The following is a 21,538-nucleotide window of genomic DNA, read 5'->3' as shown; positions in this document are numbered from 1 at the left end:
CGGCGCGTGGGATTCAGGCTGTCGGAGAAAAATTGGCGCGTGGGAGGTGCGTAGGTGGGTTTTTGGCTCTGGTGCTTTCAGAAAAGTTGCAGATCTCCTCTTTGCGCTCCTGATGATGTGGTCGGTGTCGGAAAAGATTGCCAGAAAAATGTTGACGATGATGAGGGTTTTCTAACCACGATATGGCTGACCGGAAAGCTTTGGGAGATGGAAAAGGTGACCGGAATGAAACACGGTCACTAGACGGATTCTCGGAATTAATTATACGGGTAAACCAGAAAGAATAAAGTTTTCTCCTTTGACTCTGATACCATGTTGAAAGAGAGAGAGAGAGAAAACCTTAATTCTCATTCATATGTTTAACTTCTTATAATAGAGAAATATATATACAAGGCTAGGTTGAACTAACTACCATATATGTGACCTATATTATGAAAGGAAAGAAAGATTGTAAACTATAAATACATTATATTCAACAACATTCATTCATAGTTATTGGTTCCCCTCGATTGTTACTTATTCATTTAACCTAAGTAACCTTATGATATTTAGGTCTCGTTTGGAGTAGCTTCTTGCTTTGGCTTAACCTGGAATTGAATCCAAAGCCATGATTTTAAATTAGATTCCCATACATTTAGGTTTTCTATTCTGATTAAGCTTTTATTATATTCTAATTAGGCTTTTATTATAGTTTTTATGTTATCAGGCTTCTAATTTATAATTTCCTTTTAGAAATAATTTAATCATGATTAGAATTATTTTCCTATTATAATCGACATCAAGATTAGCTTTATAAATACCTACAATTGTTGACAATTATTCATTCAATAAAAATAATTGTTTGGAAATTTTCCATCTTGAATTTACTCCTCGGGGATCTTTTATTCCTTTCTTTATCTTCTCTTTTCCATTCTTTCCATTTTGTCAAATTGGTATCAAAGCTAAAGAAAAACCTTAAGGCTACGTTTGGTTGGTAGGATATGATAGGTTGGACATGGTAGAGGTCATGATAGAAGAAGAAGCTCACACGAAGATTGTTGGGATTAGGTGAGTTACTGAGGATTTGTCATGGTTTGCCCAAATGTTTCAATGATGTGAACCATCAGAAGCTCACATGAAGAGTCTAGAAAGAAAACCCTTCTCATAATGCTAGACGAAGAGATAACATAGAGAGAAGTAGGTTGGAAAATAAATTGGTTCCTACACTTGATTTGAAAAGGAGAGAAATCAGAATTGAGGTTGTTGATGGTTTTGATAAAACTTAAGTTGAAAGGTACCATACTTTAACAGTGAGAGAGCTGAAGAGCAACATAGTCAATAAGGCAGACTAAAAGCCATCACATGGGAACACATGAAAGCAAAGACACAAAAGCAATTCTTATTGTGGATTATGTTATGGAGTTGTATGAGCAGTTCCACTCTTTAAAACAAGGTATGTTAGTTGCAGAATAAACTTTTGAGTTTGATAGTCTCAACAATATGCCTCAATGGTCAAAAAGTAGGTATGCAGTATATTGCAAGAAAACTTGTGTCTGGGCACTTTGATGGTGTGTCACATAGGAATATGCCTACATCCAGGGTGTTCCGAGTGATCAAACAGCTAAAAAGAATGAATGGGGGACTACCAAAACTAGTCAGACCAATGATAGTAGTTGGTTTATTGATATGGGTGGAAAATGGAAAGAAATACAGAGGCTTGAAATGCTAAACAGCCCTGCTGTGAGCTCTTCAAAACTAGACTGCTTGTCACAAACTCCTTTTTCTTTTGGAGAAGTTTTTTAGTTACTATTAACACAATAGTTGCTTTAAGTTTTCACTAAAGAGAAAAATACGATTATATAATTTCTTACTGTAACTCTTGGTAACAGAAAATTAGTTGAGAAGATCAAGAGATGGACTTCTGTTTAAGAGGGTGCAGGAGCTCCTCCATGGAAAGAAATTTTCACTTCTTTCATAAGAAACATCTATTGAATTACTGAAAGAAATGAAAGGTACATGAAAGATGTGTTATCCTTCAACAAGTAATGAAAGTAATTACAGAAAAAGAGTTTCAGCACAATCCAGATAGATGTGAGCCTAGACATCACAAAAGCTAGCAAGGACCCTTATGATAGGTCTGCTCAGAATTTGATTCAGTCCCATTAAAAACTTACTAGATTGACATGGACTGTTCATTAGTTTTGCATTTGCCCCTGCTAAACTTTTAATCGAAGTATGACTGTCTGTTTTGTTTTCAGTTTGTGGTAAAGGGTGCTCTTGTTAGTTCCTTACTTCTGACATAATAAAGGCCATATGTGACAGAGGAGCAGCTCCAGATAAAATTACAGTGTGTCTCTACACCAACTAAAGGACGGGGAATGGCTTCACTGAGTGAAATTTCTCAATCTTACTTGGTTCATACTGAAGAACCTTATGCTGCGGTATGAACATAGACCTTTTTGTCAATGCTATTAAATACTTAATTTTGCTAGTTACAATGTTGTCTTTTAACATACATCACTTTAATCGGAGATTTTATTTCCAACTAATAGTGAAGCTGCTTATATTTCTTTTCTTTCTTTCCTTCTTTTTTTTTAAAGGTTTGTGGTGATCCACTGTCTTGCATTTTTTGTTTCCATTATTCAATAGAGGTTTCCTCCTTTCCTTCAATAAAAGGGTTTTGGTTAAAGAATTATTGGTGGCTGAGTTGTTTGTTGTTAGTAGATGAAATTCAATGGTAGCCACATTTTTTTTTTTTAGATAGGAAACGACAAAGGAATATATTGATAAAAATGATGTACAAGAGAAGGATGAGGAATCCTCCTACCAAAGAAAAACAAAACTACATGGAATCAAACACAAGAAAATACAAAGTAAAAACAAACAAACTCTCTAGGTTAGACCAACCCATTGGGATTACACACCGCTAGCCAATCAAGTTGTAACACGTTAAGGGGAATCCCCTTAAAAACCTTAGAACAAAAAGCCCAAAGAGAAGCAAAGAAATGAATAGAATCCCAAAGGTTCTCTGAATTCCTTGCTTTATCCTAAAAAATCCTTGCACTTCTTTCCCGCCACACCACCTAAATTATAGTGATGCACGCAGCTTGCCATAAAACAATCCCTCTCTTAGAAGATCCAAAACTGTTAAAATTGGTAGATAGCATGTCAAAGATGCTCCTTGGGGGAACCCAATCCGTCTTTGCTTACTAAAATAATCTGTGCCACAACCCCGTCGTCAAAGAGCAATGGAGAAAAAGATGATCGACTGTTTCTCCATGCTTCATGCACAACTTACAAATGTCAAGACTAAGTGCTTTGTAGGGTCTTCTCAACTGTAGCAAGTCATTAGTATTTACCTTCTTGTGTACTACTAACCAGACAAAGGACTTGACTTTGAAAGGGACTTGAGAATTCCAGACTAACTTAGTAGGGAAAACTGGAGGCAAACCAAAAAATTGGGATAAGGCAAGAAATAAAGATTTGATTGTAAAAAGTTCTGAAGGAGATAAAGACCAAGATCTCATATCTGGAACCGAAGGTGATAAATGTAGACGATCAAGAGACCACATGAGGCCTTCTAAATCTTCTATCTCGAAATCGGAAAGGTTACAACGAAAGTTAAAGTTCCAAGAGAAGGGGCGAGTAGAGCCAAGAATTGAAGAAATAGGATTATTTTTATCCGTGACTATTCTAAGTAGTCTTAGATATTGGACCCCCAAAGGTTGGTCCCCCCACCACAAGTCTTCCCAGAACCGAATTCTTTCCTCATCTCCTACCACAAACCGAGTAAACTTAGAAAACTCTTGGGAGACTTGTGCAATAGCCTTCCAAGGACAACGATGTGACCATCTGACTATAGTGTTGGCATCCCAACCATTGGAGTGTGATCCATAAATGCTTAAAATAACCTGATGCCACAGAGCTGAACCCTCCCTAGGATATCTCCACAACCATTTCCTTAAGAGAGCGAAATTCCTTATAGAAATCTTTCCAAATCCCAATCCCTCTTTCTCCTTCGGATTACACACTACATTCCAGCTAACCAGATGATCTCTTTTGCCTTCTCCAACCCTTGACCATAAAAAATCTCTTTGCAATCTCTCAATTTTTGCTGCCACTGAGGCGGGAATCTTAAACAAGGAGAGAAAGTAACAGGGCATATGGGTGAGACAAGATTGACTGAGAGTTATCCTGCCTCCAAAAGATAAATACGCTTTTTGCCACCCATCTAATCTTCTCGAGATCCTCTCAATCACAAGATCCCAAAAGCCACAAGCCTTGGGATTCCCTCCCAGAGGAAGACCCAAGTAGAGTATAGGCCACCCCGAAGCCTTGCAATCGAGCAACTCGGCCAACCTAGAGAGATGATTCTGTTCAAGATTAATGCCATAAATATTACTTTTTTCAAGGTTAACCTTCAGCACAGAAATATGCCCAAACACTAGCAAAACACTCTTGAGGGTTAGCATATCCTCTTCTCGAGTGCTAGAAAAGAAAATGGTGTCATCTGCAAATTGTAAATGGGACACCCTTGTTCTGTTCCTACCCACCCTGAAACCCTCCAAGGCATTTCTTTCCTCTGCTCTCAATAACATCCTGCTCAATACATCTACAACTAAAGTGAACAAAAAAGGGATAAAGGGTCTCCTTGTCTTAAACCTCTAGATGCCTTAACCCACCCTTTAGTGTTTCCATTCACTAGGATTGCAAAAGATACTGAGGACAAACAGCCTCTCATCAATTTCCTCCATCTAGGACTAAACCCCTTCTTTTCCAACACATGATCCAAAAAATCCTAACTCACATGGTCATAAGCCTTTTCAAAGTCAATTTTGAAGACAACTCCTTCATCCCTTGATCGTCTTTTCTCATCCACTATCTCATTGACTATGAGAACTGCATCCAAAATTTGTCTCCCTTGAACAAAAGCTCCTTGAGTGGAATGGATAGTTTCATGAAGTACCCCTCTTAGACGCCCTGCTAACACTTTGGCTATTATCTTGTAAAGACTAGTGATCAAGCTAATAGGTCTATAGTTTGAGATTTTCTTTGACGTTTTTTTTAGGTAACAGAACTATGAAGGAAGCATTGGTGCTTTGATTGATAATCCCGCTCCTGTGAAACTCTGCAAACACTCTCACTAGATCCTCCTTGATCACATCCCAACAATCTTGAAACATTGCAATGGTAAATCCATTAGGCGCCAGTGCCTTATCCCTATCCAATTGAAAAATGGCCTTAGAAATCTCTTCTTCAGTAAAAGGGGATTCCAACCTAGACGCACTCTCTCCAAATATAGCGGACCAATCTAAGCCTTCAACTCTCCAAGACTCTTCAGAAGGGCTCGCGTAGAGCTTTTCAAAATACCTTAAGATCTCCTCTTTGATGCTCTCTGAATTATTCAACACTAGGCCTCTTTCATTCTCCAACACCTTGATATATTTCCTATTTCGCCTGCCAGTAGCCACTTTATGAAAAAAATTTGAGTTACAATCCCCTTCCTTAACCCATTTCACCCTAGCTTTTTGTCTCTAATGTATTTCTTCCCTCAAAATCAACTCCTCTAACTCCTCTTTTCTTAAAGCTCTCTGGACTAAAAGTTCAGGGGAGATACCCCCTTCTTGCTCCATGGTATCAAAGTTAGCTAAATGAAGCAGGATACTTTTTTTCCTTTCATTTAGTTCTCCAAAAGAAGCCTTATTCCACTCTTTCAATTTGGCCTTAACGAATTGTAATTGCCTCATGAATTTGTGACCTTCCCACCCATTTCCTTGAAACTCTCTCCACCAACTTCCAAAGCGCTCCTTAAAACTAGGATGTTGCAACCACATATTCTTAAACCTAAACGGTGTTGGGCCCCACTTGAACGGATTGGTTTCCAAGACAGTCAGCCAATGATTCAATGTCCATCTAGGAAGAACTGCTTGAAGACTTTGAGGAAATAATTGTTCCCACTCATTTGAGTAAAGAAAACGATCTAATCTCTTGCATATCGGATACTCTTGCACGTTTGACCAAGTGAATGGTGCGCTCCTTAAAGGTGAATCTATCAATTCACATTCTCTTATAAAATCATCAAAGTCCTTCATGCTTGGGGTTAAACTAGAACCTCCCATTTTTCTGAACTTCTCCTTATGACATTGAAATCTCCGCCCACACACCAACACAGGGAAGAAAGTCCAAAAATGTTTGAAAGCTCCACCCAAAAATCCTTCCTAAGTACTGTGATGTTTGGGCCATCAACTGTGGATAACCATAACGGTTCGCATCCATCCAATGTGAACTTGACTGAGATCGAAAAGGAACCTATTACCACATCCTCACTACGCAGTTTTTTAGAGTCCAAAATAATCAAAATCGCACCCGAAGCCCCGCACGCTGGAAAGGCTGCCCATTCCTTATTTCTAACTGTCCAAACACTACCCATGAACCTTCTGTCACACTCTGCCTTTTTTGTTTCCTGAATCATCACTACATCTGGCTTTTCTGATATCAGAAAATCTTTAACCACCCTTCACTTTTTCCTTGAACCCAAACCCCTAGTATTCCAACTAATTATCTTCATGGATTAAACTCACAGACCCTAATCCTCCAATCCAGTTCCAATAGGTCTCACAAACCTGTGGAACATCTGCTCTTTCTTTTGGAATATACCTTAATATCTAGAGACTTTAAAACCTCACGCACTTTTGCCATTTTCCTGGGGGACAGTCCTTCAATTTGGAACTCACCCAATGAGTAGCCCGCAATAACACCCTAGCTAACTGTAACCAGGTTAGAGGCCTTATTAGGCGAAATTGGTTTAGGCAAAAATGGGTTAACACTCTTGGTCATCTGGTATGGATAAGCAGGCTGGATCACCTTCATTACAAGATTAGGGATGCCAACAGAAGATTGACCTACAGAACCATCATCGTCTTTTTTGGAAAAAAATTCAGAGTTTACTCGATTTTCCATAGGAAATTGAGACAGAAAGGTTGAACTGGGAAGAGTGGGAACAGAAGAACTCGAAAAGGAAGAAGTCAAACCACAAAAGGAAGGTATAGAAGACAAGGGCGACTGAATAGGTGAAGACGGGATTACCTCCAAATTTTCCGCGACCAACAATCCACAATTCCCCATAAAGTTAAGCCCTTTACCTCTAATTTTAGGCGTAGAGGGCAAAACCATGACTGTTGAGCCACGAAGATCAGACCCCACTCAGCCCAAAAATCCTTTCCTGTCTTCGTCGAAGGAAAATTTGTTCAGAGCCACTTCGTTTCTTGACGACGAAGCCCCTTTCCCCAAACAATTCTTTCGAAACCTTGGAAATCGACGAGAAAAGAGAGGACTCGCATTAGATCCTCGATCAGCTTGAAAATCGGCCCCGGAAGCCTCTTCCTTTGGGTCTTCTTCGTTGTCTGCCTGATTCTTCTTGTGCAATAGAGGCTCGCTGCGACACTGAAGACCTTGTCGGCTCTCAGAGCTTAGAGGAAAAAGGGTAGACCACAACTTCTTTGAACCAAACATCACCTTCTTCTTCGCGGAACTACTCGACTGAACCTCAAGAAATACAGAAGTTGTTTTCCCCTTTCCCGCTGCAAAAGGATCTTCTTCCTTTTGTAACGACACCACCGTCTCATCTGGGTTTTTTCCTCCTAGGCTTAGGCCCAATCCCGACGGGCCTTTGGAATTGCAGCCCAATTTTGCATATTTTGGACCAGTCTTAGACAATGACTGGGCCTTCCTCTCGTAGGCCCGACAACCCTCAACAGCAGAGGCCTCATCCCCTCCAGCCCTAACTGCTCCCATTTCCTCAGTCCCGACAAGCCCATCATCCATTTTATTTGAATTCAAACTGGGTAGCGATGGAATCTGACCACCCTTACCACGTGTCCTCTCTGAAAGAAACGCAGCCATACCCCTTTCTCCTCTCTTCCTCATTCTGCTATCTTCCCCGACACGGCGTCTTCCTCCAGCCGTTGATCTGACTCTCTCCCCGCCTTCTTCCACCTGTCCCCGAGTAAGATGCAAAAGCCTCTCGAGTTGACTCACCCTTTACACTACCTCTTCGACCGTCTTCATATCCGACCACTACAACGGAAACTGTAAACACCCAATCCCCGTCTGTCACCTCGATCAAAGCTGGGAGGACTAATCTATCCTTCATAAGGATTGCGATTCTTACCCTCGTCTTGCTAAGATCGAACAATTTCAACGTTCGCCAATCAATTTCAGTAGCCATCTCCCATTGCTCCACAATTTTCTTCAGGTGTACCTCAAACCAAAGATGAAATGGCAACCCCCGTAATTCAATCCAACCTCCTCTGAACTTCCCTTCTATTTCCGAATTTTCCTTCGGCGACCATCTTCGCATCTGGACCGTATTCCTTCCCTCAACCCTTAAATTCCTCAAATCTTGGAAAAAAAGAGTTTTCTCTATTGTTTCAACGAAAAATACTCATTTTCCACTTGAGATGGGTACAATTGTTACTATACCTTTCTTCCTTAAGCTTCTCGCCACCGCTCGGCCAACCTCAACCCATTTAACGCTATCATTATTGCGTTCACACACCACGGCTCGCGCTGACTTCCCAACAGGAACAAGGCCTCCTCCTCTTGGTCCTTCACCATTGACTACTTTCGTGAAGGACCGATGCAGAGGACCGACGTGATTGTATGAAAATCTTTTCCCTCTATATTGCCTTCCTTTTTCGACTGCATTCGAAGAGGGGACCACCAACATTGAAGACAATGCACTTTTAATATTCTCTCATCCTCTACCCTTCTCGCCCTCAAGAATAATCAAAAAGGAAGATTTTCTGTTGGTAGCAAACTCCAAGATCTTTATGAACCTTCCGTGGTTGTTGAATCCAACTTCCATCAAGTGGACGCAACATTTTCCCCTGAACTTTTTGTTGAATCCCAGGTGACTCTTCATTTCGATGGCTTTCGTCAAATGTTCGATCATCCACCCGACTGCATCCTTTTCAAAACCTAAGACAAAAACAGAGCCTCTACTGTGCTCTGTAATCAAGCACCAATTTCCTCCGTGCTCACCTTCCAACCTAACCAAGAAGGTCTTCCTCTCCACAAAGACTTTCAACGTCCTTACCATGGCTCAAAGATTTCAAGAAAAAAGAATTACATGATAATGAATTGCAATGTTGATGTTATTTTCGATCATTGAACTTTCACAACGAAGCAATCAATGATCCCTATATGAAGCTTCCTATGAGATTCTTTTCAATGGTAGCCACATGTATGAGGCAATTTTGCTTAAGGACACTAAGCATGGCTTGAACTTGCATAAGCCCCTAAACCTTGAAGGCCAAGCTTGTGGTTGTCGTCCATTATAAATCACAGCCTAAACTATGTGTGGCTGGTTGAATCAGTTTTCAAATAATGCTCAATCTCACCAAATAATGCTCCATTTTGTCCTACATCAATTTGTTATTAGAGTAAAATCAGTTTAAAAAAAAATTCAAAGTCTTGTTCAAAGTTCTTAAAAACTTTAGATCATAAAAAGCAATCATTTTTGCTATCATAAAAATTTCATATAACAATTGGACAAATTTTGCAAGGTGGGTCAATTTGTTATTAGAGTAAAATCAGTTTAAAAAAAAATTCAAAGTCCTGTTCAAAGTTCTTAAAAACTTTAGATCAAAATAAGCAATCATTTTTGCAATCATAAAAATTTCATCTAACAATTGGGCAAATTATGCAAGGTGGGAAAGGCATACCCAAAAGTTCCTAGTAACGACAAGCTTGCACCTAGCTTCAATTGTTGCAAGTGATCCTTTGCAAAAATTCACAAAATTTTATTATTTAGTGTTTCTTTGTGTCTATCGTTCCTTTTTGCACATGCTTATTTTTTGAGGCTATTTGAACTAATTGGAGATTAATTGGACAATATTTCATTGAATGTTGATTAATGTTTTTATCATTTAGGAAAGCAATCAAAAAAAAAATATATATATATATATATATATATATATTTTTATTATTTAGGAAGTTGATTATTTGTGCTTACCTTGAAATTTCACTATTGACCTAATTTGAAGGTTGTATACCCTTTTTTTCCTCTTTCCTTTGCTTAAAAGAAAAAACAAAAATAATTGCCTTTATTGAATTTTGATATCCATATCACATGTTAGAAGCTTTTAATTTACTTATTGTAATTTTAGAGGTATATCGACATATTATCAAAAAAAGAAAAAAGAAAAAAGAAAAAGTTCTCTACATATCTCATAATTCTTTCTATAATTGTTTCCTCCATAGAACTATGTAAGTCCACCAATCGATGACACAATTTGACTCAACAAAATTCTACGGTTGAACTTCCTAATAAACTTTCAGCAAAATTTCTTTATGAATTGACGAAATTATATTTTGAGATGGATAGATAGTTCCCTCACTTTCAATTCAATGTAAGGTTGCAATCGACTGAGGATGTTTATTTGAATCATTCATTTCCTTTTCCCTAGTACAAAATAAGGGAGTGTCTTGTGTTAGAATGCTTACCAATGGCTAAAATTATATTTTTTTAAGGAAGTCAAGGTTCATGCCAAGGTCTTTTACCACTAATGGACAGAATGAGAACCTAAGAGAACCTATGAGGGGAAATAAAGTCTAAAATGTTACTTTGAATAAGATTCCTAGAGATGATAAGACATGGGTTAACCCATCCATGCTTGCATAGGCAACAACTCTATAATGATAGGAACTTTAAACAACTTATTGGTTATACTCTTTTGAGACCTAGTTATGATAAATGGTTAAACCATAGTGAAAAGAGAGAGAGAAAAAGGGAGAATCCCTAATTATTGTTATTGAAAAACTGTCAAGAATACACATTGGACTTGGGTATATATATACATGCTAGTGGGACCCACAATACAGTAAGGAAAGAAAAGGAGAAGGAAAAGTAAATAAGCTAAATAACTATACATTATCTAACACTCCTCCTCAAGCTGGAGCATATATGTTATATGCACCAAGCTTGTTACAAATGTATTTAATTCTAGGACCTCTGAGAGATTTAGTAAAAATATCTGCTAGTTGATCATTTGAATTGACAAAACTAGTCGCCACACATCCTGATGCGATCTTCTCTCTAATGAAGTGACAGACAACTTCAATGTGTTTAGTCCTTTCATGGAAAACTAGATTGGATGCAATATGCAAAGCGGCTTGATTGTCACAGATGAGCTTTATCTGTTCATCCTTTCCAAATCTCAACTCCCGAAGAAGATGTTTCAGCCATATGAGTTCACATGTTGCCAGAGTCATAGCTCGATACTCGGCTTCAGCACTAGATCTGGCCACTACATCTTGTTTCTTACTCTTCCAAGATATTAGGTTACCTCCAATAAAAACACAATACCCGGAAGTGGAACGTCTATCTGTGGGTGAGCCAGCCCAATCTGCATCCGTGTAACCAACAACTTGGTTTTGACCTCTGTTCTCGTACAACACACCTTGGCCTGGTGTACTTTTGATATATCGAAGAATGCGGATTACAGCATCCCAATGGCTATCACATGGTGACTGTAGGAATTGACTAACAACACTCACAGGAAAAGAAATGTTTGGACGAGTAATGGTGAGGTAGTTCAGTTCACCTACAAGTCGCCGATATCTCCCAAGATCTCCTAAAGGCTCCCCCTGTCCTGGTATAAGTTTGACATTTGGATCCATAGGAGTGTCTACCGGTTTACAGTCTAACATACGGGTTTCTTCCAAGATGTCTAAAGCATACTTCCTTTGGGAAAGGACCACACCGGAACTGGATTGAGCTATCTCAATCCCTAAGAAATACTTGAGTTTCCCCAAGTCTTTAGTCTGAAAGTGGGTGAAAAGGTGTTGCTTTAGGTTCTGAATACCATTCTGATCACTGCCTGTAATGACGATGTCGTCCACATAAACTACCAGATAAATACACTGCCCTGAAGAGTTATGATGATAGAAAACGGAATGGTCTGCTGTACTGCGGAACATGCCAAACTCCTGAACAACAGAACTAAAACAGTTAAACCATGCTCGAGGAGATTGTTTCAAGCCATATAGAGAACAGCGTAACCTGCACACTAAACCAGACTCCCCCTGAGCAACAAAACCAGGTGGTTGCTCCATATAAACTTTCTCAGCAAGATCCCCATGAAGGAAAGCATTTTTAATAACTAACTGATAAAGAGGCCAAGAACGCATAGCAGCCATGGAGAGCAATAGACGAACAGAAGCTATCTTGGCAACAGGAGAGAAAGTGTCACCATAATCAGAACCATAAACCTGAGTATAGCCTTTAGCAACTAAGCGGGCCTTAAGGCGATCAACCTGACCATCAGGGCCAACCTTAACTGTGTAGACCCAACGACAACCAACTGTAGATTTACCAGAGGGTAAAACAACAAGATCCCAAGTGCCATTGGAGTGTAAAGCAGCCATTTCATCTACCATTGCCTGTCGCCAGCCTGGATGGGAAAGAGCCTCAGGGGTGCTATTGGGAAGAGAAACAGAAGATATAGTAGAAACAAATGCAGAATAGGGTGAAGATGATCGATGGTAACTCAAAAAATTGTAAATGGGATGAGGATTACGAGTAGATTGATTACCTTTCCGAAGAGCAATGGGTAAAGTCAGCAGAAGGAGGCAGAGCCGGGGCAGGAGAAGCCGAAGGGATAGGAGGTGAGTCAGCAGGTACCGCGGTCAAAGAAGGAGGAACAACGACACGATGATGGCGATGATAAACCTGAAGTGGGCGAGAAGGCACTGCATCAAGTGGGGAGATAATGGGAAGGGGTAAGACTTCAGAAACAGAAAGAGACTCAGAGGTGGAGAAAAACGGTGAGTCCTCAAAGAAAGTGACATCAGCGGAGAGAAAGTAGCGATGAGTCTCAGAGGAATAACAACGATAACCCTTTTGAAGTCTGGAATATCCCAAGAAGATGCATTTTGTGGCTCTGGCAGAAAGTTTGTCCTGTCCAGGAGTGAGAATATGAACAAAGCAAGTACAACCAAAAACACGAGGAGGAAGGAAATAAAGTGGTTGGTCAGGGAAAAGAAGGGAATGAGGAATCTGATCATGTAATACAGATGATGGCATACGATTAATCAAATAACATGTTGTAAGAACAGCGTCCCCCCAAAAACGAAAAGGAACATGACTATGGAGAAGGAGAGTACGAGCTGTCTCAACAAGATGTCGATTCTTACGTTCAGCTACCCCATTTTGTTGAGGAGTATGAGCACAAGAAGACTGATGAATGATCCCATGTTGGGACATAAATGAAGTAAATGGTGTAGAAAAATATTCCCTGGCATTGTCACTGCGCAATACACGAATAGAAATATTGAACTGGGTTTGGATTTCAGCATAAAATTTCTAAAAAATAGAGAATAACTTAGCTCAATTTTTCATTAGAAATAACTAAGTACATCGAGAATAGTCATCAATGAAAGTGACAAAATACTGAAATCCTAAAGTAGACGCGGTCTGACAAGGACCCCAAACATCAGTGTGGACAAGTTCAAAAGGAGACTTGGCCCGATTATTCAAACGCTTTGGGAACGAGACACGAGTATGTTTCCCAAGCTGACAGGACTCACACGCAAGCCACGACAAAGATGAAAAATTAGGGACCATTTTCTGGAACTTGGATAGACTAGGGTGGCCCAGGCGACTGTGGATGAGGAGGGGAGCATCAGTGGAAATGCAAACTGCAAGTGAAGGCGAGGTGAGGTGATAGAGGCCTTGAGACTCACGTCCTATGCCAATCATCTTCCCCGTATTCCGGTCCTGCAAGGTCACAAATTTATCAGAGAAAGTGATAGAACAGTTAAGAGTACGAGTTATTTTGCTGATGAAAATAAGATTAAAAGGACACTCAGGGGCATAAAGGACAGAATGGAGAGGTAGGGAAGGGAGAGGATGAGCGAAACCAAAACCTTTAGCCATAGTTTGGGAACCATTAACTAAAGTAATAGTAGGTAAGGCAGAGGTAGTAGTAATAGAAGAGAAAAGATCCTTATTACCAGATATGTGATAAGAAGCGCCAGAATCTAGAATCCAAGGTCTAAGAGAAGACGTGTGGGTAAGACAAGCAGAAGCATTACCAGTCTGGGCAACAGAAGCAATAGAAGCTGACTTGGTGGCCTAATAGCGGAGATAGTCGTCATACTCACTGTCAGTGAGGAAAATACCCTGAGATGTGGAGGAATTGGGAGGCTGAGGCGACTGAGGATCAAATGACTGGGCCACGTGGGCAGTGCGGGGAAGCCGCCCATGTAACTGATAACACTGATCACGAGTGTGGCCAAGCTTATTGCAATAGGTGCAATGAGGACGTTGGCCTCTACCTCGGTTACCACTGCGTCCTCCTCGAAAGTTAGTTTGAGAAACTAACACAGAAGAATCTGAAGTGTTATCAGATGCTAAAGTCTGAGTGGAGGAGATACGGAGGAGGCGAGCAAACACATCATCCAAGGATGGAACGGAGGAACTGCCAAGAATCTAATCGCGGACAGTTTCGAGATCTGGACGGAGACCAATAAGCATAAGAACCATGAAGAACTTGTCAATCTGTATGCGTTGATCCCCAACATCAGTAGTAAGAGGCATCATGGTCAAGAATTCCTCCTTAAGAGAGGCAATCTGGTCAATATAAGTAGATAAATTCATGTCTTGTTGTCTAACATTAACAATAGAAGAAGCCACCTTATAAAGACGTTGGATATCATTCGTGTATAGCCCTTTCGCCTGATTCCAAAATTTAAAGCATGTTTTGTAGGCCCGAAGATGATGCAGAATCTTAGGATCAACTGATTGCCATAACACACTACATAACTGTGCATCTATCTTCCTCCATTGTACTTTGTCAACCTCAGGGATATCCGCCTCCTGCGTAACAAGGTGATCCTCATAACCTTGACCCATAAACCAAAGCTCCACAGAGGCAGACCAGGACAAATAATTTTCACTGCCAACCAATTTCTCCAAAGTAATCATAGGAGATCCAGATATGACAGAGGAAAAAGGGGAACTTTTAGTAGCCATATCTACTTATCTGGTGAATGAAATACGTTTGGATCGAAGAGAGCCCTAATACGGCTTATCGCGGACTTCCTAAGACACGTGCAGGGCTCGGGGTAGAGAGAAAGTCACCGGAGGTCGCCGGAAAGGCGGTTTAGAGGGCTGGCGAAGACAAAAAACTCCAAAGAATGCACTTTTAGGGCTCAGATGACACAAGCGCAGATGAAGAGTGGCTAGACGGTGTCAGGCGAGGCTAGAGGTGGAAGCACATGGTCGGAAAATGCCCCACGCGCCCTCACGTGCCGACGCGTGAGATTCAGGCCGCCGGAGAAGAGATGCGCGTGGCCGACGAGTGGATGGGATTCTTCCTCCGGTGCTTTGAGAAAAGTTGAAGATCTCCTCCTTGCGCACCTGATGGTATGGTCGGTGTCGAAAAAGGACTTCGCCGGAAGTCGCCGGAAAAAGGTCGCCGGAAAATTTGCCGACGGTGAGGGTTTTCCAACGGCGGTGAGGGTTGATCGGAAGCTTTAGGAGATGGGAAGGGTGACCGGAATGAAACACGGTCACTGAAAGATTTCCCAGAATGGATTCACGGATAAACCGGAAATAATTAGGGTTTTTTTTCTCCCTAGGCTCTGATACCAAGTGAAAAGAGAGAGAGAAAAAGGGAGAATCCCTAATTATTGTTATTGAAAAACTGTCAAAAATACACATTGGACTTGAGTATATATATACATGCTAGTGGGACCCACAATACAGTAAGGAAAGAAAAGGAAAAGGAAAAGTAAATAAGCTAAATAACTATACATTATCTAACAACCATAATGCTTTCTCTAATCGGTTACCTAACTTTGAGGACTATTTTGTATAGAATGTCATGTCAAACATCTAATACCTTAACTTCACCAAAATGAAGCCCGTTGTTGTTGTTAGGCAGTATTGGCTAAGTGTCCATTCTAACATAGAGTGACTAGGTGCAATCATCCTTTGAGATAAAATAAAACAAAATTAAAAGAAAAAATATCTTCCCACATATCATAAGAGGCCATTATTAGACCATTGGACTGATCTTAAGCAATTATTCTCTAATGTGAAAGACCGGGAAACTCATTTTGAAGAGCTTGAGTTGAGATGTGAAGTGAGAAAGGAACTTGGTAACCATGGAAGAGTTCATTAATGGGCCGTGTTTAGAAACTAAAAGAGTAAAATTGCATTCTCGTAAGACTTCAGAGGAAGCCTATCACAAGGATTTAGAGATTGAGAGTTATCTTCAGATTCCTAATCAAAGATATGTGGCTTCTCAAGCTGGGGATTGTCATGATAAAGTAAGAGATAACACAAGGACTGATAATGGTGCCAAAGCTAGTTAAGTGGCTTCATGTGGTAGTAATAACATTAGTAAAAGAGTAAATAGTGACAAGGGTAAAGAGATTGTTTTAATTAAGTATTGGGTTAGTGAATCTAGTAGAGTATTGCTACTTAAGAAGATTTAGATGAGTTTTTATCTTTGGTTTCGTTCTTAGAGAGTTTTTTCTTGCCTTTCTTTGAGTCTCATTTTGAGTTTGCTTTCTTTGGCAATTTCATATATGTTTTGAAATAAACTCATTCTTGTCTTTTAAGGAAGCCTTTAAGGTTGCCCTTTCAGGTCTCCTTGAGGATGGAAGAAGTCATCTCATAGCTTTGCAAGGAACTTACCAACTCATCCTCTTTCATCATATCAACATTTTTTCTTTTCTTAATGACACTCACTTTAGTCTTAAATCTCTCTTGAAGAGATCTCAAGATCTTCCTCTCATTCTCTCAAGTTAAAGCAAATATTAACAACATTGAGTTCGGTTTTCATTTATTTTGATGCTCTCAAATTTAGCAATTAGCATTTTCAATTTAAACAACTTTACAGTGGAAGTACCATCTTGAGTTATTGCTAAAATGTTTCATGCCGCTTTAGCATATTTGCAGAACGTGATGCTCCTTGGTCAAATGACCAATGTTGTGATCTTGTGAAACTTGTCTGAGACTCACACCATTGAAAATATAGTAAAGGGCTTTAGTATTTACTTTACTTCCCTCATCTCAATCTTGTTTGTGCTTTATCTCACCATTTGGCTTGTCATCTTATCAACAAACACTAGGGGTAACCACCTTTACTCCACTGTGTTCTAAACCTTTTTCAATTTGCATTTTTAAGAAAAATTTCAATTGAATCGTCAAGTAGGGGTAATTGTTCCCATCAAAAGAATTTTGGTGTTGTGAGAGGGAGTGTTGAATCTCCTCCTAGGGAGCGTTGATACATCATCTTCAAGACATTTGAACGCCCTCTTCGAGATGTTTGAATGCTTTGCTCGAACTTTACGTACTAAACTTCATTTTTTTGTTGTCTCTATAAGTGTCACCTAACTAACATACCATTGTCATTCTTTAAGCTCTAATTACTTCAAATACACACATACCTCAAAAAATAGTCAAATTTGAAGCAACTCAAAATTAACTGTGACCGGTAAGACCCTTGGAGATAATATGCATTGAGCTCAATACAAAAATGGAACAAAATTACCAACCTGGTCTAATACATTAACTATTTATGTCTAATTTCTTCAATAAAGTAGGACCAATACGTGTTTCAAAATTTTCCTTTTCAATTATAGCTTAGAGTGATTGTTATTCTTCCTACTCTACGAACTTGGCGTAGATTGTTTAGCACAACCAATCTTGAGTGGGTTCCTCCTAGAGGCATAGCGAAAATATTAGGAATCTCCTTTAAGCTTTGACAACTAGATGATTGTTTTATCCTTTGATATGGTTCATTTGGTTAGAGAAGAATGCAAGGATATTTGAGGATGGATGTCACATGGGATCAAATTTACTTTTTCTCTTCCTTAGGGGCCTTAGTTATTGAGCCTTTTGCAGTTATTCTATTACATATCTTATGACTAGACTAGTAGTGTTTACAGCTCCAACAGGTCAAAGAGGAAAGTTGGATATAGAAAGAGTGATTAGAAATCATTCACGTATAGTGTTGAGAGCATACTCTAGGCATGCAAAAGTAGGTTTGGGTATTAAGGCGGAGATATTATCATTATTGGAGGGTTTGCAGCAAGCTAAAGCTTTAGGTGATCGAATCTATTAGTAGAGGGAGACTTTGCCACCATAATATCTTGGGTGTTGAATAGGGAGAGAGGTTCATGGAAGCTTGACAATTGGATGCCCAAAATTACAGACATTGCTAGTGATTTGGGTTGTTCCTTTTCTTGGATTTCTTGTTTAGTTAATTAAGTAGCTGGCCATTTAGCCAAACGAGGAGGCCTCTTATGTTGGAGATTTACTTCCCCTATTCAGTGTATACTTTTTACTCCTTGAGAAGTGGGGCTATTTTTGTTGTGGTATTGGATACTTTGCTTATTTCCTATCAAATCTTTGTATATATTTGAAGGACTGATCATCCTTCTTGTATTCATCATTTATTGGATGAAGATGTTTTTGGTTATTGTAGACATCAAAATTTTTAGTAAATTAAATTATCACAAAATTGGTCTTCAAAATTGTGGCTTCCCAATTCAATAAAATTTGGGCTCGACAAATGATAGTTAACACACATTAGACACATGGTGTGTATTCAAAAGGTGACATGTGGTGAAATTTCAAAGGCTACAATATTTAGTCCTATAAATAAAATCAAATCTTCCAATTGAAGTAAAAAAAGTGTTGAGAGAGAGAGAAAGAAGAAAGACCTTAATTCTCATTCATGTAATATCTACTTACAATTGAAAAATATATATATATACAAGGCTAGGAGTCCTAACTACCATACATGTGACCTATATTAACAAGGAAAGATTATACACTATAAATACATTATATTCAACACTCCCCCTCAAGCTGGAGCAACGTCATATGCACCAAACTTGTTACAAATATATTTAATCCTAGGACCTCTGAGAGATTTAGTGAAGATGTCTGCTAGTTGATCATTTGAATTAACAAAACTTGTAGCAACACATCCTGATGCGATCTTCTCTCTAATGAAATGACAGTCAACTTCAATATGTTTGGTCCTTTCATGAAAGACTGGATTGGATGCAATATGTAATGCGGTCTGGTTATCACAGATGAGTTTCATTTGTTCATCTTTTCCAAATCTCAACTCTCGAAGAAGATGTCTCAACCATATGAGTTCACATGTTGCCAAAGCCATAGCTCGATACTCGGCTTCAGCGCTAGATCTGGCCACTACATCTTGTTTCTTACTCTTCCAAGATATTAGATTACCTCCAATAAAAACACAGTACCCTGAAGTGGAACATCTATTTGTGGGTAAGCCAGCCCAATCTGCATCTGTGTAACCAACAACCTGAGTATGACATCTGTTCTCGTACAACACACCTTGGCCTGGTGTATTTTTGATATATCGAAGAATGCGGATTACGGCATCCCAATGGCTATCACATGGTGACTGTAGGAATTGACTAACAACACTCACAGGAAAAGAAATGTCTGGACGAGTAATGGTGAGATAGTTCAATTTACCTACGAGCCGTCGATATCTCCCAGGGTCTCCTAAAGGCTCCCCCTGTCCTGGTACAAGTTTGACATTCGGATCCATAGGTGTGTCTACCGGTTTACAATCTAACATACCGGTTTCTTCCAGGATGTCTAAAGCATACTTCATTTGGGAAAGGACCACACCAGAACTGGATTGAGCTATCTCAATTCCCAAGAAATACTTGAGTTTCCCTAAGTCTTTGGTCTGAAAGTGGGTAAAAAGATGTTGCTTTAGTTTCTGAATATCATCCTGATCACTGCCTGTAACGATGATGTCGTCCACATAAACAACCAGATAAATACACTGCCCCAAAGAGTTATGATGATAGAAAACTGAATGGTCTGCTGTACTACGAAGCATGCCAAACTCTTGAACAACATAACTAAAACGGTCAAACCATGCTCGAGGAGATTGTTTCAAGCCATATGGAGAACGGCGTAACCTGCACACTAAACCAGACTCCTCCTGAGCAACAAAACCAAGAGGTTGCTCCATATAAACTTCCTCGGGAAGATCACCATGAAGGAAGACATTTTTAATATCTAACTGATAAAGAGGCCAAGAACACATAGCAGCCATGGAGAGAAGCAATCTTGGCAATAGGAGAGAATGTGTCACCATAATCAGAACCATAAACCTGAGTATAGCCTTTAGCAACTAAGCGGGCCTTAAGGAGATCAACCTGACCATCAGAACCAACCTTAACTGCGTAGACCCAACGACAGCCAACGGTAGATTTACCATAGGGTAAAACAACAAGATCCCAAGTGCCATTAGAGTGCAGAGCATCCATTTCATCCACCATTGCCTGTCGCCAGCCTGGATGGGAAAGAGCTTCATGGGTGCTCTTTGGAAGAGAAACAGAGGATATAGCAGAAACAAAAGCAGAATAAGGTGAAGATAATCGATGATAACTCAAAAAATTGTAAATAGGATGAGGATTACGAGTAGAGCGAGTACCTTTCCGAACAGCAATGGGTAAGTCATTAGGAGAAGGCAGAGTCGGGGCAGGTGAAGCCGAAGGGATAGAAAGTGAGTCAGCAGGTGCCTCAGCAAAAGGGAGAGGAGCAACGACACGAGGGCGACGATGATAAACCTGAAGTGGTCGAGAAGGCATAGCATCAGGTGGGGAGTCAATGGGAATAGGCAAGACTTCAGAAACAGGAAAAGACTCAAAAGTGGTGGAAAAGAATGGTGAGTCCTCAAAGAAGGTGACATCAGCAGAGATAAAGTATCGATGAGTCTCAAGGGAATAACAACGATAACCCTTCTGATGTCTGGAGTATCCCAAGAAGAGGCACTTCATGGCATTGGTGGAAAGCTTGTCCTGTCCAGGAGTGAGAATATGAACAAAACAAGTACAACCAAAGACACGAGGAGGAAGGAAATAAAGTGGTTGGTCAGGGAAGAGAAGGGAGTGAGGAATCTGATTGTGTAAGACAGAGGAGGGCATACGATTAATCAAATAACAAGCGGTAAGAACAGCGTCCCCCCAAAAACGAAAAGGAACATTACTATGGAGGAGGATAGTACGAGCTGTCTCAACAAGATGTCGATTCTTGCGTTCAGCTACCCTATTTTGTTGAGGAGTATGAGCACAAGAAAACAGATGAAGAATCCCATGATGAGATATAAACGAAGTAAATGGGGCTGAAAAGTATTCCCTAGCATTGTCACTGCGTAACACACAAATAGAAATATTGAACTGGGTTTGGATTTCAGCATAAAATTTCTAGAAAATAGAGAATAACTCAGCTCGATTTTTCATTAAAAATAACCAAGTACATCGAGAATAGTCATCAATGAAAGTGACAAAATACTGAAATCCTAAAGTAGACGCAATCCGACAAGGACCACAAACATCAGTGTGGACAAGCTCAAAAGAAGACTTTGCCCGATTATTCAAACGCTTTGGGAACGAGACACGAGTATGTTTCCCAAGCTGACAGGACTCACACGGAAGCGACGACAAAATGGAAAAACGAGGGACCATCTTCTAGAACTTG

The 21,538-nt window shown here is 39.8% G+C and overlaps 1 protein-coding gene across 4 annotated transcripts in view; it reads left to right on the top strand.

Annotated features, from left to right (window-relative positions):
* LOC117928122 (SET and MYND domain-containing protein 4) overlaps positions 1 to 21,538 on the top strand; it is a 65,935-nt gene that overhangs the window by 19,909 nt on the left and 24,488 nt on the right. For all 4 annotated transcript variants that reach the window (XM_034847983.1, XM_034847982.1, XM_034847984.1 and 1 more), the window contains one exon: positions 2,302 to 2,420. In XM_034847983.1, coding sequence (XP_034703874.1) covers positions 2,302 to 2,420 — 119 coding nt within the window. The remainder of the gene's footprint in view (positions 1 to 2,301; positions 2,421 to 21,538) is intronic.

The sequence above is a fragment of the Vitis riparia genome, chromosome 13 (genome assembly GCF_004353265.1).
Source record: "Vitis riparia cultivar Riparia Gloire de Montpellier isolate 1030 chromosome 13, EGFV_Vit.rip_1.0, whole genome shotgun sequence".
Lineage (NCBI taxonomy): Eukaryota > Viridiplantae > Streptophyta > Magnoliopsida > Vitales > Vitaceae > Vitis > Vitis riparia.
The sequence above is the reverse complement of the archived record's forward strand: the minus strand, read 5'-3'. Positions and strand labels throughout refer to the sequence as shown.